Here is a 23,179-nt window from a genome sequence, read left to right as displayed (position 1 = left end):
GAGGATTATGTCTTCCATTTCTATCGCAACTTGGTTTTAATCATTGTCTATAATTTTCCTCGCTTATTTCCTAAACCTTGATCCTGTTTTAATGTAGATGTTGAGTGAAACCGTGGGCAAAACGTGGCCAAACGCTGCAGGGATAACTTAAACTGCAAATAATTTTCTTCCTGTTGCTGCTGGGGCTGCAACCCCTCGCTGATAACAGCGTGCAGTTTAATTGCGGGTCGCCACCAAGCCCGACCTCCAACTGGCTGGGTGCCCGCCAGAAGTGAGCTGCGAGCTGCGAACGGGGACGGAGGGGCAACGGGGATTGTCAATCAAGCGCGCGTCACGGGCCGAGGCTCAATCAGAGCGGAGCGCGCGGCTGGTTTAGGACACTCTCGAGACACTCAGCAACAGGAACGGGAGTGCATTTGCACTCTGCTTCACTCACGCACTGCTGCTTGAACTGGGCTTGGTTAAGCACTTTAACAATAAGGACTGGAGCTCTCCGAAATAAAGACGCAGAGGGGAAACTCGTGAAAACTGTTATTACAGAAAACATTCTGAGTTTAATCAGTGCGGCGGCTGCAGGACAATTTAATTTTTAAGTGTTATAAGTTGCAGCAAAGTCTCTTGGAGCTCAAGGCATCCTTCAGAAGTTTGTTGCGAATTCTGCCGTTTTCGGGAGTTGTCATGCTGAGGGTGCGGCGTGACGGCGCGGGGTTGCTGGCGGTCTGCTTGCTGTGGTCTGGCTGTTGGGGAGCCGTGAGCGAACGGCCACACGAGTGCCGGCCGTGCAGCCGGCAGCAGTGCGAGGAGCCGCGAACTTGTCCGGGCGCGAAGGTGTTGGATGCCTGCGGCTGCTGCCTGGTGTGTGCCCGGCAGAAGGGGGACACGTGCGGCGAGCTGGACGCCAATCTGGGCAAGTGTGATACGGGTCTGTGGTGTGTGAATGAAAGCCTGTCCAGTATTGAGGAAGGGGAGGACGGTGACAGCAGCTCCGGAATAGACCGAGGACCGTTGATAGGAGTCTGCAAAGGTGAGCATTTTCTATCGCACTTTTAAAAATGTAATCTGCTTATTTTAAATGGGCACAATCACGCAGTGTCATTTAGAATATGATTGTTTTAAAGTACTACGGTAAAGCAGATTTAAATTACCTGGCTGTCAAGTTTACTCACCTGAGAGAGAACGTTGTTGAGCGGATAACGCCACCAAATGGCACAACCTATCAAAAGCAAAGCAAATCTTAAAAACCAAACACGAGAAATTCTGCAGATGCTGGAAATCAAAGTAACACACACAAAATGCTGGAGGAAGTCAGCAGGCCAGGCGGCATCTGTGGAAAAGAGTGAATAGTTGACGTTTCGGGCTGAGACTCAAGGGTCTCGGCCGAAACGTCGACTGTTTAATATTTTTCATAGATGCTGTCTGGCCTGCTGAAATCTTAAAAACCATCCCGATGTCTCTCAGAATTCAGCAGATTGTGTGTGTTGCTTTGGATTTCCATTATCTGCAGATTTTCTCGTGTTTGGGATGTCTCTAGGCTTAGCTTCAAAAGTGTATTCTTTAATACATCAGTCCGTTATAAAATGAAAGTAGTATTTTTTTTAAACGAGTCAATCACGAATGGATGATGCTGCGAACTACACTGTTAATGTATTAGTGAAAGGTGTGGCAGACTTGAAGCATGTTAAATCAACAGAAAGAAAAATTTGTACACCGCACCTGTTTAGTCGCAATGTGGTCTGTTCACAGTATCCTCGTTCACGTTAGCCAAGATAAATACCCTGGGTTTCCACTGCTTCTCGAATTTGTGTTTGCAAAGTCACTTTCAACGTAATTTTTGTTTGCAGTTATAAGTTGCATTAAACATTATACCCGCTAAGATTTGTGAGCAGGGTAGCTGTCAGTGCTTCTTTCGTATGCCTCTTGGTGAAGTTCTGGGGATCAATCGCTGCCTCCTTTTGAGACAACCGTTGCAATTGTCGCATTTTAATTAAAATAACCTCAGAACAGTGAGGTAGAAATTTGGTCTTGTAGAAGGGTAAAAAGAAAACTGCATGATAACCCTTAAATATCCCCGATATTCATGTTGCATGGCAGCTGGTTAAACTGTTTTCACACCATGTGTGAATTAAACAAGGCAGCAGTCAGGGAAAAAACACAACTTATTTTAGTAAGAGTGCTCTCACTGATGTAGCATTCTGCCTGTAAGCCTAATTCCAGTTCTATACACACTACAAGAATGTAAGGAGTAAATTTTCAGTTGTTAAAATTGCAACGTTAACTTCTGAAGCAAAAACTTTGGAGGCAAAAACAGATTGAAGTGAAAATATTGCTTTTTCATGAGATAAGAATGCTCAATTTCTATAGCTGGCCAGTTTTGCAAAGATGTTTGGGGAGATGGAACTAGGGCTGTGATGCAATCTGTGTATTGGTAACTATATAATAACGATTTTTTTAAATGTTGACACTGGATCAGAATTTCTTTTGTCATAGATTTTATGGAGAATGATTTGACAATATATTCCTTTTATCTTTGAAATCAAGAGGAGGATATCTCACCACCTTATTTGAGTTGCAGTTGTTCTTGGGAACATAAATCCAAAACTGCTTTCTTCAAGAACAGGTGGAGTTTATTGTTCTATCTGGGAACAGTTCCTGATGGGATTCTGAATATTTGGACTATAATTTGCTGTAAAAGCAAAATAAACTTCATAATTTGTTTGACCAGATCTTTTGGTGCCAGATCAGTTATAACTGGAATAGTAGAGAAGTGTGAGAAAACGTAATTGGAAAGATAAAAAGGGAAAATGACAAAGTTATAAAATTGACATATTAAGTTTTAATGTCTAAGGTACATAATTTATCACATAGCTAAAAGATGGTTGTAGTTCAAAGGACAGGACTTAACATTTTTAATTTTTTTTCTGTGGTGTGCTTACACAAAATAGAAAACTAATTACTTGACGCACTTCAGTGATGAAATGGGAAAATGCCATCCTTTTTGTACCATAGTGACTCTCTTTCAACATAGACATTTAGATGACATCTTTGCCTGATACTGTCATCTAGCTGTACAATGCTGTCACTATCACATGGAAGCAAATTCTTCATGTTACAGTATGTTGGTTTAAGATAAATATTTGGGTATTGAGGAGGTTCTGAATGGAATGGAAGTAACCCTCACTTCCTCACTCCAAAGAACCCTAAACTTGTGGATCATGAGGAAGTGCTCTTGTTTCCCTCAACCCTACAACAGAAGTGACAATGGAAAAAAATTCTTTCCTGTCTGAGCCACTCTTCAACACAGGATTAACCAGGCAGAAATAATTGGAAATTCTCAGCAGACCAAGCAGCAACTAACTGTAGGTGGATTGATATTTCAGGCCAGTAACCAATTGGGGGGAGGGGTCTCCACAAATGTTGCCTAACCTGCTCAGTAGTACGAGCATTCTCATTTATTTTTTGATTTTTAGGAACTGCGGTGTTTTGTATCCCAGATTCTGCATCATTTTCTTTTGCTTTCCCCCTATTCACAATCTTTTCCATCTACTTAAATGTTTATAGATCTCCTCCAGAGAGATCAATTGTGATTCAGCAAACCTTCACCACTCTCTCACAGCCAGCACCACCAGTACTTGTGTTATTCAGTCCGTTGGTCTTCATTCTTACATTTGCTTTGTGCTCTCCATCGCTCACTTTCTCTGCAAATTAAAGCAAGACACTGAACATTTTATAGTTCTAATGAAAGGCCATTGCCCTGAAGTGCTAATCCTATTTTTCTCTCCACAGATGCTCTCTGACCTGTTGAGTATTTCCAGCATTTTCTGTTTTTATTTCAAATATATTGTATTAACTCTAAAGTGATTCTGGATGTCTTGAGGCCATGAAAAAACTTTATAGGAATACAAGGCCTTGTAGTTGCAGTTAGATTTACAGTGATAAAATAAACAAATGTATTGTGCTGGTCAACAAAGTTACCTTTTCTAATTGGGTTGTAAATCACAATTGAAATGCAAGCAAGGATCAAGCTATGCATTCTTTGATGCATATGCCAGTAGAAGTTTTGCAGAAGCATGTTCATAGAACATAACAATTCCCCCTGAAGCTAGACATTCTTCAGTTCGCCCCCATCATCCCTTGATGGATTTTACTCACCTTTTTACAGTAAGTCAATAAGCTTTCCAGCTGTCAGGTTCAAATGGTTTCTGTGTTCAGAGGCATTTTTTATTATTGCATGCTCTTCTGAAGGATTGATTCCCAGTGTTACTGATTTGACCCACCTGGCGATGACCTTTCTTATTGCAACCTTAATTTATTTGTTTCTGAGTTGAAATGTTTTTAGATTTAAGCTGCAGAGAATAACAGAACATGGATGAAAGAAAATGCCAATATCCCTGTCTAGACTAGACTTTGAGATGACAATAGAGAGTAGGGAGTATCCTCTAATAGTAATTGTGTGATATGTACTTCTCTGAAGGTACATAATAGATTGAATGACTAAACTGGATTACTTAAACAGAGTGGAATGTATAGCACAGCCTGCATCTTTTTCAGAAAATATCCATTTAACCCCACTTGCCATTTCCCCATGGCCATGTAATTTTCTTTTTTTTTTTAGTACAATTAAAAAGGAAAAGCTAAAGATTTGATGTGATTAACACGGCATCACGAAAGATTTTTTTAAAAATTCTGGTAGCTCCAATAAGTCTCGAGGTTGGGGGATGTCCAGAATAAATCTGAAATATTACGTGATAACAGATGGAGTTGAAGATCTGTTAAGACTGACTATAGTTTTAACTATTTTTGTTAAAACAATTAACTGAAATCCAAATGCCCACTTCCTTGTCTCTGGTCTTCTGCTTATATTATGAAATTCTCAATTCATACATCAAACATAAGAAGTACTGATCCTTATGGCACCTCATTCGTGATGGTTTCTGATTATTTGAGTTTTTTCTGCCATTCAGTATGATTATTAGATAACGCTATATCATTTTGCTATACAATTGTGTCTCTCAGGAATCCCTAATATACATGCTCATTGCCTGAGAATTTGGAAGGCACACTGGCACTGCCAGTGGAGCAGCTGCCTTGGACTCTGCCTGGAGTTTGCACATTCTCTGTATGTGACGTATTCCAGTTTCCTTTAACTGCCCAAGACTATGTAGATTGGTAGGTTAATTAACTTTTACAGATTTCCACTAGTGTGACCATTAGAATATATTGAGGGAAGGGGGCTGGTGGGAGTTGCTGGTGACAATGGGGCTGGTATTGATGAGAACATAAGGAGAAAATTTTGAAAAATGGGAATAATGTAGGATTAGTGTAAATGGATGACCCATGGTCAGTACAAATGTGCGGCATGAATGGCCTGTTTCTGTACTGTATGGTGCTTGACTGTAGTGAAAAATTATTTTTATCTCATTCTTAATGACTCCTCCCTTATCCAGATACAATGATCTTCCAATACAGGGTCTCCTGTTGGAAAAAACAATCTTATAACATCTGTTAATCATACTCAGAGAATCGTATTTATCAATGTAATTACCAATCATTCCTCCAAATTCAACTGAGTATTGGTCCATTTACTTGATTTGTTCTACAAAGGACAATTCCCATATCCTGCATATCATTTGTTGTAGCTGTGTGATGTTATCCCCAAGGCCAGATTCTACCCTTTTGTAAACCAAAACTCTACAGTGTAGTCTAACTGCTGTGTTACTAAGACCCTGTATGAATGCAAATCAACTCTTTATCCAACCACAAGGAAATCTGCAGATGCTGGAATTTCAAGCAACACACATAAAAGTTGCTGGTGAATGCAGCAGGCCAGGCAGCATCTCTAGGAAGAGGTACAGGCGACGTTTCAGGCCGAGACCCTTCGTCAGGACTAACTGAAAGAAGAGCTAGTAAGAGATTTGAAAGTGGGAGGGGGAGGAGGAGATCCAAAATGATAGGAGAAGACAGGAGGGGAAGGGATGGAGCCAAGAGCTGGACAATTGATTGGCAAAAGGGATATGAGAGGATCATGGGACGGGAGGCTAGGGAGAAAGAAAGGGGGAGGAGGGAAGCCCAGAGGAGGGGCAAGGAGTATAGTGAGAGGGACAGAGGGAGAAAAAGGAGAGAGAGAGAAAAAGAATACATATATAATAATAAATAAATAACAGATGGGGTATGAGGGGGAGGTGGGGCATTAACGGAAGTTAGAAAAGTCAATGTTCATGCCATCAGGTTGGAGGCTACCCAGACGGAATATAAGGTGTTGTTCCTCCAACCTGAGTGTGGCTTCATCTTGACAGTAGAGGAGGCTGTGGATTGACTTATCAGAATGGGAATGGGACATGGAATTAAAATGTGTGGCCACTGGGAGACTGGCCACTTTATCCAACCACCTCGTACAGAAGGAAATCTCTTGATTTATCATCTGAATAGCTAACGAAACACATGTTAAATTTCTGCACTTTGTATACCAAATACTAAGATTCCATTATATATATCATTGCTTGCCAATGTCTTTGCATTTAAATGGTATATTTTTGTTATCTTTCAAAAAAAATCTGTAATTTCCAGACATTACACCTTCTATTAAACATGTTTCAATATGTTTATAACACTAGAAAACTCTTCCTGTCTCCTTTGCAGTTTATTTTCTCATCAGTGTTGGGTCTACATTCTCTACATAATAACAAGCTCCCATAGTGCTACTAAATTCACATGCTTAATTTACGTACAAATGTTCAGTTTTACAAACAACAGAACTAGTTTTTTTTCTCCCACTTTCAAATCTCTTACTAACTCTTCCTTCCGTTAGTCCTGACGAAGGGTCTCGGCCTGAAACGTCGACTGTGCCTCTTCCTAGAAATGCTGCCTGGCCTGCTGCGTTCACCAGCAACTTTGATGTGTGTTGTTAGTTTTTTTTCTCTCTCTGCACTTTTACTGATTGTTCTTATCAGTCCTCTGTTATTTTTATGCCATTCATTACAATGCTGTGGAAGTATGTTTACCAGATTTGAGTGATTTTTCGACAAAATCAATATATGGACATCTGCAAAAATGGGACCTGTTTGTTACCCAGGGATGGCATGTAGATTTGACTAGTTGAGACTGGAGTACTGATCTGGAATATATGCATGAAAATATCAGATGGAAGATGAGTTCAACTATGGTATCTCCACCTGCCATCAAGCAGCCAGATGCCATTCACACACAACCAGTTGAAAAAGGAAAGGAATATATACTTAGGAAGCAGTATCCCAGCAGGGAGTCATGCTATTAAAGGCATCAGTAGTCAGGGGTGGAATTGTTCTGTGTGGAAAGAAAGGGAATGTGATATCATTCACATCATTTTAAGATGTTTGTCCATTCTGATTTATCAATGGACTGAGGAAAATTACAGATTTGAATGGTGATCCCACAATTTATTGCAGTATCTTTTAATTTCCATTACATGAGAATGTGGCAATGGTGGTCAGAAAAACATTGTCATAGCCCACAGGTAAGTGGCAAGTTTGATGGGAAAACACATGCTTATCATATTGTATATTTATATAACATGGTGTGTTGTTCCTATCCACACCTTGTGGTGCATCAGGCAGCAATCTTGCTATTTCTTTAGCATTTTTGACTGTTTTGCTAACTCAACACATTAACTTAACAAGGATGGAAAGCATGCAAGGAGACGGCTAGATGTGAACCTGAAAGCTCTTGCCTCAGAGTCTAGTGCAGATGCCACTACACCACCAGCAGGATATTTAATGTGGCACATGCATTTTATTTTGAACATGACCTGAATGGCAAAAGTAGAGTTGATGTTAAAACCAAATAGATTTATATAAATGGAGTTCTTCGTTGTCCATCGAGATCCAATGACAACATCCACTCCTTTAACAGTGAGATCTTTGATGACCACATAATCCTATCCTGGACCCACAAGCTCTATTGCAGGTGGAACATGTATATGTAGTAGTGGTGGCAACCATGGCTGCATTTCTCCTGGCTCTCTTCTGCTGTCTTCTGGTTGATCTTTCCATCGCCAGAATACAAACCCCGTCCCTACACAGCTGTCTCCAAGTGGTACGATCAACAACAACATCCTCCAGGTCCTCGGGTCTGATCTTGCACTTCCTTAAAGCATTCTTCATCTGATCCTTATAGCACTGCTTCGGCCTTCCTGCTGAGCGTCAACCATGATGTAGCAGGCCGTATAACACTCTGCGGGGTAGCCGACATGGGGGCATCCTGGAGTAGACCAACAATTTTTATATGGTATAGAATACCTGGGAACACTAACAGCCTTCAGTTACTGCATGCATAACAAAAGTTTTTCACTATACTTCAGTGCAAGTGACAATGATAAACCATGAGCATTTACCAATTTATTCTTGCTAGCCTTCTACAAGTAGGATAATGATATATCATGGCTCTTTCTTAAGTTGGATTTCATTGTAATGTGACTTTGTGATTTTTTTTCAGTAATTCAACATTACTTAACATTATTTAACATTACTTAAGAGTGAGCAAGGAATCACACAGTCATTAGTAACATAAATATTTCTTTTCCAAAATCTGCATTTCTTGCCTTTGTAAAAGCTGGTATTATACTGCTTTAATTTTCTGTCATCAATATCAAGGAGTTCATTGGATTCTGGTTAATTGGGCCATCAGTAAACTGGGACAGCCACTTATTTGGGACAACTCCTCAAGGTCAAAAACAAAATGAGAAAATTGCTGGGATTCCCTTCATTTATTTGAGATACTATGCCATAAGATTAGGAGCAGAATGAGACCATTTGGCCCATCGAATCTGCTCTGCCATTTCATCAGTGTTGTTCCAATTTTCTTCTCAGCCCCAGCCTCTGACTTTCTCCCCATATCCTTTCACGCCCTGACAATCAAGAATTTATCATCCTCTGCTTTAAGTATACATAAAGACTTGGCCTCCACAACTGCCTGTGGCAAAGAATTCCACAGGTACACCACTTTCCAGCTAAAGGAATCCTCCCCATCAATTCTGAAAGGAGGCCCCTCTATTCTGAGGCTGCGTCCTCTGGTCCTAGACTCTCCCACCATAGGAAACATCTTCTCCACATCCATTCTAACAAGACCTTTCACCATTCAATGGGTTTCAACGAGGTCACCCCTCATTCCTGTAAACTCCAGTGAGTATAGGCCCAGAGCCATCAAATGTTCTTCATATGACAAACCATTCAATCATTGAATCATTTTCGTGAACCTCCTTTGAACCCTTTCCAGTTTCAGTGTATCCTTTCTAAGATAAGGGGCCCAAACTGCTCACAATACTCCCAAGTGAGGCCTCGCCAGTGCTTTATAAAGTCTCAGCATTACATCCTTGCTTTTATATTCTAGTCATCTTGAAATGAATGCTAATGTCGCAGTTGCCTTCCTCACACAGACTCAACCTGTAAATTAACCTTTAGGGAATCCTGCACAAGGACTTTCAAGTCCCTCTGCACCACAGTTTTTGTATTTTCTCTTAAGTTAAAAAGTAGTCAACCCTTTCATTGCTTCTACCAAAATGCATGACCATACAGTCCCAACACTGTATTCCATCTGTTATTTCTTTGCCCATTTTCCTAATCTGTCTGAGTCCTTCTGTAGCCTCTCTACTTTCTCAAAACTACCTGCCCCTCCACCTATCCTCATATCGTCTGCAAACTTTGCAACAAAGCCATCAATTTCATCACCCAAATCATTCACATAAAACATAAAAAGAATTGGTCCCAACACACACCCATGTGGAGCACCACTAATCACTGGCAGCCAACCAGAAAAGACTCCCTTTATTCCCACTCTTTACCTCCTGCCAATCAGCCACTGTTTTATCTATGCTAGAATCTGTTCTGTAATACCATGGGTCATAGCTTCTTAAGCAGCGTCATGTGTGGCACCTTGTCAAAGGTTTCTGACAATCCAAGTAGGCATCATCAACCAATTCTACTTTGTCCATCCTGCTTGTTATTTCTTCAAAGAATTCCTACAAATTTGTTAGGCAAGATTTTCCCTTGAGGTAACCGTGTTGACTACAGCTATTTTATCATGTGCCTCCAAGTACCCTGAGACCTCATCTTTAATAATTGACTCCAACATCTTTCCAACCACTGAAGTCAGGCTAACTGACCTATAGTTTCCTTTCTTCTACTTCTCTCCCTTCTTGGCGTGGAGTGACATTTGCAATTTTCCAGTCTTCTGGGACCATTTCCAGAATCTAGTAATTCTTTGAAGATCATTACTGATGCCTCCACAATCTCTTCAGCCACCTCTTTTGGAACACTGGAATGTACATCATCTCATCTAGGTGACTTAAGTACTTAAGACCTTTCAGTTTCCTAAGAACCTTCTCTCTAGCTAAGGTAACTTCACACACTCAATGACCCCTGACACCTGGAACTTCCTCCATACTGCTAATGTCTTCCACAGTGAAGACTGACGCAAAACACTTACTCAAAGTTTGTCCGCCATTTCGTTGTCCTGTCATGGTCCGGATCGGGGTCCCTTTAAATTTACCTTGTTTATGTTACGATCTAGACCGTTGATTCCCTGTTTTCCCGTGTCCCTCGACTTTGGTGATTAGAGGCAATTAACACTCAGCCGAACCGGTAGTTTATAGTCTCCGGCTTTCAGCTGTTCGGTGCGGGAGCATCTGCAAAGTCATCAAAGGTATGGTGTGCCGATGTCATCTGGCCGGAGCAAGCCTAGTCTCTGCCGGAGCGTGTGCTGGTAATTCGCCCTTCCTCACCGGAGCAACCCTGTCTAGTTACCTCGCCAAAGCGAGCCTGCAAAGTTTCCTCACCAAGGTGGGTCCGTCAGTTAACCCGCCAGAGGGAATCAAGAACCGCTGTCTACTGTTCCTGGGTCGAGTTGCAAGCTCGCCACTACCCGGAGGTTCCAAGTCAAGTCCTGGCCCTGGCGGCATTCAAGTTCCAAGTCAAGTCCTGGCTCCGGCGGCATTCGAGCTCCAAGTCAAGTCCTGGCCCTGGCGGCATTTGAGCACCAAGTCAAGTCCTTCCCTTGGCGGCATTCGAGCACCAAGTCAAGTCCTTTCCCTGGCGGCATTCGAGCACCAAGTCAAGTCCTGGTCCTGGCGGCTTCCCAGTTCTGAGTCAAGCCCTGGCCCTGGTGGTCTGTGATTCCTGTCCTACCCCCTTGTCTGAATCCCTGCTGTGGCCCCACTCACCTCTAGCCTTCGTATGCAGCCCCCACCTGCACTTCGGTCTAGTTCCATCACCGGAGCTAGATAGGTACTGTCTGTTGTTCATTCGTGTTGGTCTTGTCTTGTCTTGTCCTCGCCTCTGTGGCGTAAGTCAGGCCGTCTTGCCGTTGCTCCACGGGAGGGTCATGTCTTGTCTTGTCTGGTCCTCGCCTCCGTGGGGGTAAGTCTGGCCATCTTGCTGTTGCCCCGCGGGGAGTCATGTCTTGTCTTGTCTTGTCCTCGCCTCCGTGGGGTAAGTCAGGCCATCTTGCCGTTGCCTCGTGGGGGGTCATGTCTTATCTTGTCGTGTCTTGTCCTCGCCTCCATGTGGTAAGTCAGGCCATCTTGACGTTGCCCCACGGAGGGTCATGAGTCCCGGCCCTATGTCCTGTACCCAAGGTGGGGTCCCGGCTCTCTGTTCTGTGTGTGAGTCCCGGCCCTATGTCCTGTACCCAAGGAGGGATCCCGACTCTGTGTTTTGTGTATGTGTCCATGGTTCCATGTACCTGCTCCCTGAGACCGAGGCTCTGTGTTCCCATGTTCCTCCTCTCCCTAGCCCATGTCATGTCCTTGCTTGGTTCTGGGGTCCGAGCCTGAGGCAAGACCCAGATACTGGGTCCTTGCCCAGTCTCTGGCTCGGAGTCCATACCCTAGCCTCCTCATGTCTCCTCTAGTTCTGGGAGCTGATTCCGAGTCCAAGCCCAGGCCCTTGGTCCCAGCCTAGTCGTAGTCCTGAGTCCTTGTCCAGTTCGCTATTTCCTGCCCGTGCCTTGCTCTCCTGGTATCGAACAATAAACTAAATCTAAGTAACCTCACAAGATGTGTCTTGCATTTGGGTTCCCCCTTGCTCCCAATGCCCCGCCATTGTGACATGTCCCCTATTACTACCTTTCCAGCATTGTTTTTCCAGTGGTGCAATATCCATTCTTGCTGCTTGTTTGCACTTTACGTATCTGAAGAAACTTTTGGTATCCTCTTTAATGTTATTGGGTAGCCTACTTTCATATTCCATCTTTACCTTAATGACTTTTTTAGTTGCCTTATGTTAGTTTTTAAAAGCTTTCTAAACCTCGAACTTATCACTGATTTTTGCTTTATTATATGCCCTCTCTTTGGCTTTTGTTGGCTTTGACTTGTTAGCCATGGCTATGTCATCTTTCCTTCAGAATACTTCTTCCTCTTTAGGATGTATATATCCTGTGCCTTCTGAATTGCTTCCAGAAATTCCAACCTTTGCTGCTCTGCTGTCAACCCTGGCAGTGTTCTTTTCCAATCAATTCTGGCCAACTCCTCTCTCATGCCTCTGTAATTCCCTTTACTCCACTGTAATATTGATACATCTGACTTTAGCTTCTCCTTCTCAGATTTCAGGGTGAATTCGATCATATTATGATCACTTGCCCCTAAAGTTCTTTTCCTTTAAGCTCTCTAATCAATTCTGTTTCAGATACTATGCTGTTTCACTGGGGCAGGAGACTGTTGCTGAACAGTTTCTAATTAGCATCAATCACACACACTTGTGAGGCCATTAGACGTTACACCACGCTTCGAGCGAACGGCTTTTAAATGGCATCAGCTGCATGTGTTTGTGTTCAAAAAAGTAGTGATTTTTGTCACTGATAGTTTGGAGTCATCTTTCTGCTCATTTCTCACTGTTTTCAAACATTCAGGCTTGGAGGTGCCAGAAATGGCAGGGGATGAAAATGAAATGACTTCATGAATTCAGCAAGTTAGGAACTATGAAGAACTTGAAGGTTGTAATTGAAATGAAGGGTTGTCATAGCATTATATGAAGGCAGTCGATTATCTGCTCTAGGTGTCTGCTTTGATCTTATTCATTGCCTACTCTGGATGAAGTCCTCCATTGATAACTTTTCAGGACTAATACAGTTTTATAGTACTGTAGTAGTATTGATTGTATTCTGATTTGTTCTGTATTTTATTTGAATACATAGTTTGTTACTCAGTTTGTCCTTTTTTACGTACGTTTTTAACTATTTCTGTGAAACTTGAGCTAATCAGGGCTGCTGCCTTATTGAGCCAGAATGTATTGGTCATGATGTGTCCCAATTAACTGGAATCCACTGTATTAGAATTTATAAGTGCACAGTTAAGTTTGTGACGTAGCATGTTGGACAGCAGAATATGGGTGTGGTAGCGTAATGGTCAGTGCAACACTATTAAAGCTTGGGACATTTCAGAGTTTAATTCCGGCGTGGTCTGTAGGGAGTTGGTATGTTCTCTCTGAGTATTGTGTGGGCTTCCTCCAGGTGCTCCAATCTCCTCCCATGGTCCAAAGATGTACCAGCTAGTAGGTTAATTGATCATTGTAAGTTGTCCTGTGATTAGGTTAGTAGCACAGTAGTGTAGTGGTTAGCACAACGCTTTACAGTACCAGCGATCCGGGCTCATTTCCTGCCACTGCCTTTAAGGAGTTTGACCATATGGCTTTCCTCCGGGTGCTGCAGTTTCCTCCCACAGTGCAAAGACCTACTGATTGGTAGGTTAATTTGTCATTGTAAATTGTTTAAACTGGGGGGTTGCTGGGCAGTCCGGCTTGACAAGCCAGAAGGACTCAATAAATCAATCACTGTGTCGCTGGGCAGTGAGGGCAGCTCTGCACTGTAACTCAATAAATAGATCACTGTGTCGCTGGGCAGTGAGGGCAGCTCTGCACTGTAACTCAAATAGATCACTGTGTCCCTGGGCAGTGAGGGCAGCTCTGCACTGTAACTCAATAAATAGATCACTGTGTCACTGGGCAGTGAGGGCAGCTCTGCACTGTAACTCAATAAATAGATCACTGTGTTGCTGGGCAGTGAGGGCAGCTCTACACTGTAACTCAATAAATAGATCACTGTGTCGCTGGGCAGTGAGGGCAGCTCTACACTGTAACTCAATAAATAAATCAGTGTTGCTGGGCTGGCAGTCTAAATAATAAAAAAAAAGAATTATTGTGAATGCGAGCTGGTGAAAATTTGTATTGGTCATAATCCGAGTCGCATCATGCCATGTGTTTACTAATCCACAGTGGTTCCTGGTTGATTAATACTGGAGTTACTTTTTCCTTTCAAAATTTATCCTTGTTTTTGTTAGTTTTAATGGCCTTGCTCTTCATCATCTCTGAATCTTCTTTCACTTTTCCATTGTTGGTAGATGTGGCCTCACCTGCCAAGGTTTTGAGCACAGGAATTAACTCCTTAAACATCTGTTTCTCAATCTACCTTTGCCCATTTATTAGATCCTACTTGAAACCTATCCATTTGGTTATCATCTTCTGCATTTTGTGCTGCTGGTTGTGTCATGGTGCAGAGTCAGGAAAGAGCCAGAGGCTGGATGTTGGTGCATCTGTCTTCTTGTTCTACTGCTTGGCAGTGAGTCCAGAAATGAAATGCAAATGTCCTGAGCTAACAAGGCAATTGTAGACCTAACCACCCTCTCAAATGGCGTATGTTGAATGCTTTGATGAATTTAAATGGAATCGTTGACCTTGGTTGAAAAGATAAGTTGTTTATTCCCATCCATAGATGCTGCCTGATTTGCTGATCTCCTCCAGCACATTGTGTGTATTGCTTTAGATTTCCAGTATCTGCAGTACCTCTTATGACCTCTTAAGTTGTTGTTTACTTTACCAAAAATACTGAATTAAATAAACTCATTCCTTTTAAAATTATGTTTCTTCATCAAAGGCATTTGAAAACTGTTCACGAGCAAAGCCATAGAAGGAGCAAGGCCTCAGCACCTGTGGCTTGCGGTACATTTCATGTATTGGAGTGGGGAGAAGGAAGAAGGAAAGCAAAGTTCTAGGATAGAGGGTGGTTGCAGGTGTGAGGGCTGGTGTAACAGGTGTAGTTGTTAGTATAGTGTGGGGATCAGTGACGCTCAGACCTATTACACTGGACTACAAAGATTTTGCTTCCTGAATACTATTGGGTGTATCTTATGGTCAATAGCCCAAAATCCATGCAAATCACCATGAAATTTCCCTACCTGGCACTATTTTTTTTGAAATTGTCTATATTTGTTATTTCAATTTATAATTTAAGTGTAATGAAAATGTTGCTCACAATGTAAGCTGAAAAGTGTTCTATTTTGTACGCACATACACTACATGTATATTGGTTTGTGATCACATTGATGTACATGCTCTACACTCATAGCATATTGTGTGTACTCGTTATAATAAAGTAAGTCTATTTTCAGGAGTATTTGTTACAACAGCCTTGATACTTCTATATTTCTGGTGAGTATACACTTAAATCTCAAAGACGGAGCATGACTCCTCTTATTAAGAAAGTCTATCAGCTCTACTTTGGGTATAGAATTGGTGAACAAGACAAAGCCTTGGCTCACATTTATTGCGCAATACGCACTGTCGATCTTAGAGCTTGTGTCAGAGGCTTTCGGAAGTCAATGCCATTTGCTGTCTCGGTGATCTGGCGAGAGCAGAAGGATTATGTGCAGAATGCTACTTCTGTCTGACCAGTGTGTCTGGTTCCTCAGCTAAAACAAGAAATCCATTGAATACTCCAATCTACTGCATGCCGAAAGTCTTCCAGCACTGAAGCCACGAGAGACAGTCTAGGGGAGGAAGACAAAGACGCCATGATGCACAAGCCAGGAATGGAAAATGATACTGATACAGATTATGAACCCTTTAGGTTGAGTGAACCTAAACTGATCACTCAATCTGAGTTAAATGACCTGGTTGGAGACCTTGGTTTGTCAAAGGCAAAATCTTAATTTCTGAGTTCAAAGCTGCAAGGATGGAATCTGCTGTCACCGGGCACTAACAGTTCCGTGAAGGATTTCTATATTTGAGACAGATGTTTCCCAAAATAACTAATACCAAGATTAAAGAAGGCATTTTTTGTTTGTCCACAAATCAAACAGGTCATCAATGACAGGCAACTCAAAGAACTTCTAGTGGGATTGGAGAAAATCGCATGGGAGGCATTCAAGGATGTTGTTGAAAATTTTCTTGGCAACTACAGAGCACCAAACTGAGTGCAGCTGGTTGACAATATGCTTCAAGCATATAAATCCATGAAGAGCAGCATGTCACTGAGGATTTATATTCTGCATTCCCATTTAGATTTCTTCCCTGCAAATCTTCGTGCTGTCAGTGACTGGCACGGTGGAAGATTTCACAAGGAGGTAGTGATCATCGAGAAATGGTATCTGGGCATCTTGAATCAATCAATGCTGGCTGATTATTGTTGGACACTTAAGCAAGAAGCCTCAGACACTGAGTACAAACAACAATCATCAACAAACCATTTTATCTTGGTTGAACTATTGCAATTAAATGTACAATATTCAATAAAAGTTGATTTCTTGCCTCAAGTCTTGCATGATACAAGTGGTCTGAAATTATACTTGTGTTCAACTTCAAGTGGCCTATCACACCATCAAATTTCTAAGGAAGCAACACTTATGCAAACATTTACTGTCCAGTGTTATATATTATAACACCATTATGGATGACTGGGAAGTAGTGAATCCTGCCCTCCAATATGCGTATGAATCCTGGACTACCTGCAGCAGGCATCTCAAGAGACTTGAGAAATACTCCAAGGTGCTCTCTGTAAAGTCGTTGAAACTCACTAGGGGGGTAACATCTTCAGTATTGAGTCAACTGCATTCAGCAAGCCACTTCCTTTTCACCAGACTTCCGGAACAGACACTCTATTTTGACCTCAGTCTTGGACAGGGAAAAAGATTGCCGGAAAAACAACCAACATCCTACTGACATCTCGGAATCTCTGGCCCACAAATGGGGAAGAAGCATTTGGGATGATGTTGAGAACCCCGAGGCCCTGTATCGGAGTACACAGAGGCTCTGCATAAGTGACAGAAGGAGAAAATCACCTCACATGCCCCTCACCCATCAGTATGCCTTGCCAATCTTCCTGACCCATCTGTAGAAGACTCTGCAGAATAGAGGAACATCCTTTTAGAATGGAGATGAGGAATCTATTTAACCAGAGAGTGATAAAACTGTTGAATTTGTTGCCACATGTGGCTGTGGAGGCTATGCCATAGGCTATATTTAAGGCAGAGGTTAATGGATTTTTGATTAATCAGGGTATGAAAGGATATGGGGAGAAGGCTGAGAGGGAAAATGGATCAACCATGATGAAATAGTGGAGCAGACTCAATGGGCCAAATTCTGCTCCGATGTCTTATGATCTTATCGCATTGGCCTCATGAGCCATCTCAGAAAACTCAAAGTTGGAGCAGAGATAAGTAATTGTAAACCCTGAAGACTGCATAACACAAAAATGCATCGAGATGTTGTACCGCATTAAGGGTACTATTTAGGTACACGTAATTGTTTTTTGTTCTTAATAGGAAGGAAGGTTTGAGGTTGTCACTGTGCAATCTTCATCTAGCAAATTGTCAAACATGCTAACTGTTCTGTAGGTTATAATGTACTACTTTTGTGTGCTCACTAACATGAGTTCCTCACTGTATTTGAAGTTCAAAGTAAATATTATTATCTAGGTACATATATGCTGGGGCAGCTAGTAGAGTAGTGGCATCAGCACTGGACTTCAAAGCAGGTCGTTTTGAGTTCAAACCCAGCTGGGTCCCTACCTGGGCAGCATGATATATGCATCTTTGCTGTCCAAATGTTCCAGGGTTGAGAGACCCAAATGAAGTGGCATGCGCTGTGAACCTGTTGCACCAGTAGGCCAATTGGAGTGGATCTAATTTACTTCTCGGGCAGGAATTGATATGTTTCATCACCAACCTCCCAAAGCACTTCTTCACACTGGGTGTAAGTGCTACTGGATGATAGTCATTGAGACAAGTTACTGTGTTCATCTTGGGCACTAGTGTAAATGAAGCCTGCTGGCGGAGGTGGGTACCACAGACTGCTGAAGCGAGACGTTAAAGGTGTTGGTGAGAACTCCAGTTAGTTGATCATCACAGGTCTTTTGTACTCTGCTAGGTACTCTGTCTGGGCCAGATGCTTTCTGTTGGTTCACCCTTCTGAATGATGTTCTCACATCAGCCTCAGAGTCTAAAATTGCAGGGTCATTGGGGGCTTTGGGAGTTTGTGAAGGTGTCTCCATATTTTGACGGTCAAAATGAGCATAAAAGACTTTGAACTCGTGTTGGAGCAAGTTGTTGTTTGATTTGACTTTGTAAGAGGTGATAGCATTCAAGCCCTGTCACAACTGTCAAGCATCCTGCAATGATTCAAGTTTGGTCTGGAAATGCCACTTCGCACGTGATATGGCTTTTTGGAGATTGTATCTAGACCTCTTGTGTCACACTTGATCGCCAGATCTAAATGCCACTGATCTGGCCTTCAGCTGATTGCCACTTCCCTGTTAATAGACTATAAGACAAAGGAGCAGAAATCGGCCATTCGGCCCATCGAGTCTGCTCCACCATTTTATCATGACCTGATCCATTCTCCCATTTAGTCCCACTCCCCCACCTTCTCACCATAACCTTTGATGCCCTGGCTACTCAGATACCTATCAATCTCTGCCAATGACTTGGCCTCCACTGCTGCCCGTGGCAGCAAATTCCATAGATTCACCGCCCTCTGGCTAAAAAATTTTTTTTATCGCATCTCTGTTCTGAATGGGCGCCCTTCAATCCTTAAGTCATGCCCTCTCGTACGAGACTCCCCCATCATGGGAAACAACTTTGCCACATCCACTCTGCCCATGCCTTTCAACATTCAAAATGTCTCTGAGGTCCCTCCTCATTCTTCTAAACTCCAAGGAATACAGTCCAAGAGTGGACAAACGTTCCTCATATGTTAACCCTCTCATTCCCGGTATTATTCTAGTGAATCTTCTCTGTACCCTCTCCAAAGTCAGCACTTCCTTTCTTAAATAAGGAGACCAAAACTGCCCACAGTACTCCAAGTGAGGTCTCACCAGCGCCTTATAGAGCCTCAACATCACATCCCTGCTCCTATACTCTATTTCTCTAGAAATGAATGCCAACATTGCATTCGCCTTCTTCACCACCGACTCAACCTGGAGGGTAAACTTAAAGGTATCCTGCACAAGGACTCCCAAGTCCCATTGCATCTCAGAACTTTGAATTCTCTCCCAATTTAAATAATAGTCTGCCCGTTTATTTCTTCTGCCGAAGTGCATAACGATACACTTTCCAACATTGTATTTCATTTGCCACTTCTTTGCCCATTCTTCCAATCTATCCAAGTCTCTCTGCAGACTCTGTTTCCTCAGCACTACTGGCTCCTCCACCTATCTTCATATCATCAGCAAACTTAGCCACAAAGCTATCTGTTCCATAATCCAATCATTGATGTACAATGTAAAAAGAAGCGGCCCCAACACAGACCCCTGTGGAACACCACTGGTAACCGACAGCCAACCAGAATAGGATCCCTTTATTCCCACTCTGTTTCCTGCCAATCAGCCAACGCCCTATCCACGTATGTAACTTTTGCGTAATTCCATGTCTCTTATCTTGTTAAGTAGCCTCATGTGTGGCACCTTCTGGAAATCCAAATACACAACATCCACTGCATCTCCCTTGTCTAGGCTACTTGTAATTTCCTCAAAAAATTGTAATAGGTTTGTCAGGCAGGATTCTCCTTTAAGGAAACCATGCTGAGTTCTGCCTATCTTGTCATATGCCTCCAGGTACTCCATAACCTCATCCTTGACAATCAACTCCAACAACTTCCCTACCACCGATGTCAAGTAATAAGGTCTATAATTTCCTTTTTGCTTCCTTGCCCCCTTCTTAAATAGCGGAGTGACATTTGCAATCTTCCACTCCTCTGGAACCATGCCAGAATCTATCGACTTTTGAAAGATAATGGCTAATGCCTCAGCAATCTCCACAGCTACTTCCTTCAGAACACAAGGGTGCATTCCATCCGGTCCGGGAGATTTATCTACCTTTAGACTATTCAGCGTCCTGAGTACTTTCTCTGTCGTAATTGTGACTGCGCACACTTCTCTTCCCTGCCACCCTTGAGTGTCCGGTATATTGCTGATGCCTTCCTCAGTGAAGACTGATGCAAAATACTCATTCAGTTCCTCCGCCATCTCTTTATCTCCCATTACAATTTCTCCAGCATCATTTTCTATTGGTCCTATATCTACTCTCACCTTTTACTCTTTATATACTTGAAAAAGCTTTTAGTATCCTCTTTGATATTATTTGCTAGCTTCCTTTCATAGTTCATCTTTTCCCTCTTAATGACCTTTTTAGTTTCCTTTTGTAAGCTTTTCAAAACTTCCCAATCCTTGTCTTTCCACTAACTTTTGCTTCCTTGTATGCCCTCTCCTTTGCTTTAACTTTGGCTTTTGACTTCTCTTGTCAGCCACGGTTGCATCCTTCTTCCATTCAAAAATTTCTTCTTTTTTGGAATATACCTGTCTTGCACCTTCCTCACTTCTCACATAAACTCCAGCCACTGCTGCTCTGCCGCCCTTCCCGCCAGTGTCCCTTTCCAGTCAACTTTGGCCAGTTCCCCTCTCATGCCACTGTAATTTCCTTTACTCCACTGAAATACCGACACATCAGATTTCGGCTTCTCTTTTTCAAATCTCACAGTGAACTCAATCATGTTATGATCACTGCCTCCTAAGGGTTCCTTCACCTCAATCTCTCTAATCACCTCCGGTTCATTACACAGTACCCAATCTAGTACAGCCGATCCCCTAGTGGGCTCAACAACAAGCTGTTCTAAAAAGCCATCTTGCAAACATTCTACAAATTCTCTCTGGAGATCCAGTGCCGAACTGATTTTCCCAATCCACTCGCATGTTAAAATCCCCCACAATAATCATAATATTGCCCTTCTGACAAGCCTTTTCTATTTCCTGTTGTAATTTGTAGTCCACATCACTGCAGCTGTTTGGAGGCCTGTATATAACTGCCATCAGTGTCCTTTTACCCCTGCGATTTCTTAGCTCAACCCATAAAGATTCTGCACCTTCCGATCCTATGTCACCTCTTTCTAATAACTTGATATCATTTCTTACCAATAAAGCCACGCCACCCCCTCTGCCTACCTTCCTATCCTTCCGATACACCGTGTATCCTTGGATGTTCAGCTCCCAAAGACATGCTTCCTTTAGCCATGTCTCAGTGATGGCCACAATATCATACCTGCCAATCTGTAGCTGTACAACAAGATCATCCACCTTATTCCTTATGCTGCGTGCATTTAAGTATAACACCTTAAGACCAGTATTTGGTACTTTTCGCTTTGATTGCACTGCAGCTCATCCCAATGGCTACAAATTTGTCCCATCACCTGTCTGTCTTTCCTGACATCTTTACTGCTCACTATCTTAGATTTATTTCTGTTTTCCCCTTCCTCTGCTCTATCATTCTGGTTCCCATCCCTCTGCCAAATTAGTTTAAACCCTCCCTAACAGCTGTATTAAACCTTCCCGCCAGGATATTGGTCCCCTTCGGGTTCAGGTTTAACCTGTCCATTTTGAATACTTCCCCCAGAAGATATCCCAATTATCCAAGAATCTGAAGCCCTGCCCCCTGCACCAGTCTCTCAGCCACGCATTCATCTGCCTGATCCTACTATTCTTGCTCTCGCTAGCACGTGGCACAGGTAGCAATCCCGAGATTACTACCCTGGAGGTCCTCCTTCTCAGCTTCCTTCCTAACTCCCGGAAATCTCTCTTCAGGACCTCCTCCCTTCTCCTATCTATGTCATTGGCACCAACATGTACCAAGGCAACTGGCTGCTCACCCTCTCCCTTCAGAATATTCTGGACCCGATCCGAGACATTCCGTACCCTGGCACCTGGGAGGCAACACACCATGCAGGTATCTCTATCAGGCTCGCAGAATCTCCTGTCTGTTCCCCTGATTATGGAATCCCCTATGACTACTGCATTCCTCTTCTCCCTCCTTCTCTCCTGCACAACAGCGCCAGGCTCAGTGCCTAAGACCCGGTCACCGTGGGCGTCCCCTGTCAGGTCATCCCCCTCAACAGCATCCAGAACAAGATATTTGTTGCTGAGGGGGACAGCCACATGGGTGCTCTCCACTATCAGGGCATTTTCCTTCCCTCTCCTGACAGTCACCCAGTTTTCTGACCCCTGTAGCCTAGGGATGACTACCTCCCTGTAGCTCCCGCCGATCACCTCTTCACTTTCCCTAATAAGCAGTAGGTCATCAAGCTGCAGCTCCAGATCCCTAACACTGTCTCTGAGGAGCTGCATCTCGGTGCACCTGGTGCAGATGTGGCCATCAGGGAGGCTGGAGGTCTCCCAGGATTCCCACATCTGACACCCTGAACAAAGCACTAACTCTGCAGGTATGCTATCTAATTCTACAGGAGTGAAACCGGAAAAATAAGTCTACTCACCCACTTACCTCGCCAAACAGATGAACTTTTTAAACCGTTAGCTCATACCGTTAGCTGTGTGAGCCCTGCTGTTCCTGTCTGTCCGGGCCAATTCGCCAAGGGGAGAGAAAAAAAGAGTTGGTGCTTCGCTCTCGCCTCTTCCCGTTACCGCCAAAGCCCATTGAAGCCAAAGCCCTACACTCTGCTGCCACTCGCTCCGCTGCCCGCTGTATGGGGTGGTCTCCTTTTTAAACTCTCCACGCTGTCCTGTCTACGTCACGCGCCTGCACAGTCTCGTCCTCCTTGCACTGGAAGAAGTTTTTTAAAAAACTGCCTTCCTTCAGAATTCAGCTCCCACGCCGCTCTGCTTGTCCCAATCCAAAAGACAGCCATTGGAAGTAACCTTCCTTTTTAAACTCTCCACGCTGTCCTGTCTATGTCACGCACCTGCGCAGTCTCATCCTCCTTGCACTCGAAGAAGTACATGAGATCTGCAACGCTAGAGAAATATTGAATTCCTTCATTAGTTAACTACAACCTCTTTCCATCAGTCACGCCCCTTTTCCTCCATTCCTCTTCCTCCATTCCTCTTCCAAACACACTGAAAACACAGCTTGAATTGTATAATGCTTCCAATGTTTAAAGAAAAG

At 43.0% G+C, this 23,179-nt stretch overlaps 1 protein-coding gene across 1 annotated transcript in view; it reads left to right on the top strand.

Annotated features, from left to right (window-relative positions):
- Positions 1–367: 367 nt before the first annotated feature.
- LOC140201650 (cysteine-rich motor neuron 1 protein-like) overlaps positions 368–23,179 on the top strand; it is a 256,373-nt gene continuing 233,561 nt past the window's right edge. Inside the window, exon 1 of the mRNA XM_072266101.1 lies at positions 368–1,024. Within this exon, the coding sequence (XP_072122202.1) occupies positions 679–1,024 (346 nt within the window). The 5' untranslated portion in view covers positions 368–678. The remainder of the gene's footprint in view (positions 1,025–23,179) is intronic.

The sequence above is a fragment of the Mobula birostris genome, chromosome 1 (assembly GCF_030028105.1).
Source record: "Mobula birostris isolate sMobBir1 chromosome 1, sMobBir1.hap1, whole genome shotgun sequence".
Taxonomy (NCBI): Eukaryota; Metazoa; Chordata; class Chondrichthyes; order Myliobatiformes; family Myliobatidae; genus Mobula; species Mobula birostris.
The sequence above is the reverse complement of the archived record's forward strand: the minus strand, read 5'-3'. Positions and strand labels throughout refer to the sequence as shown.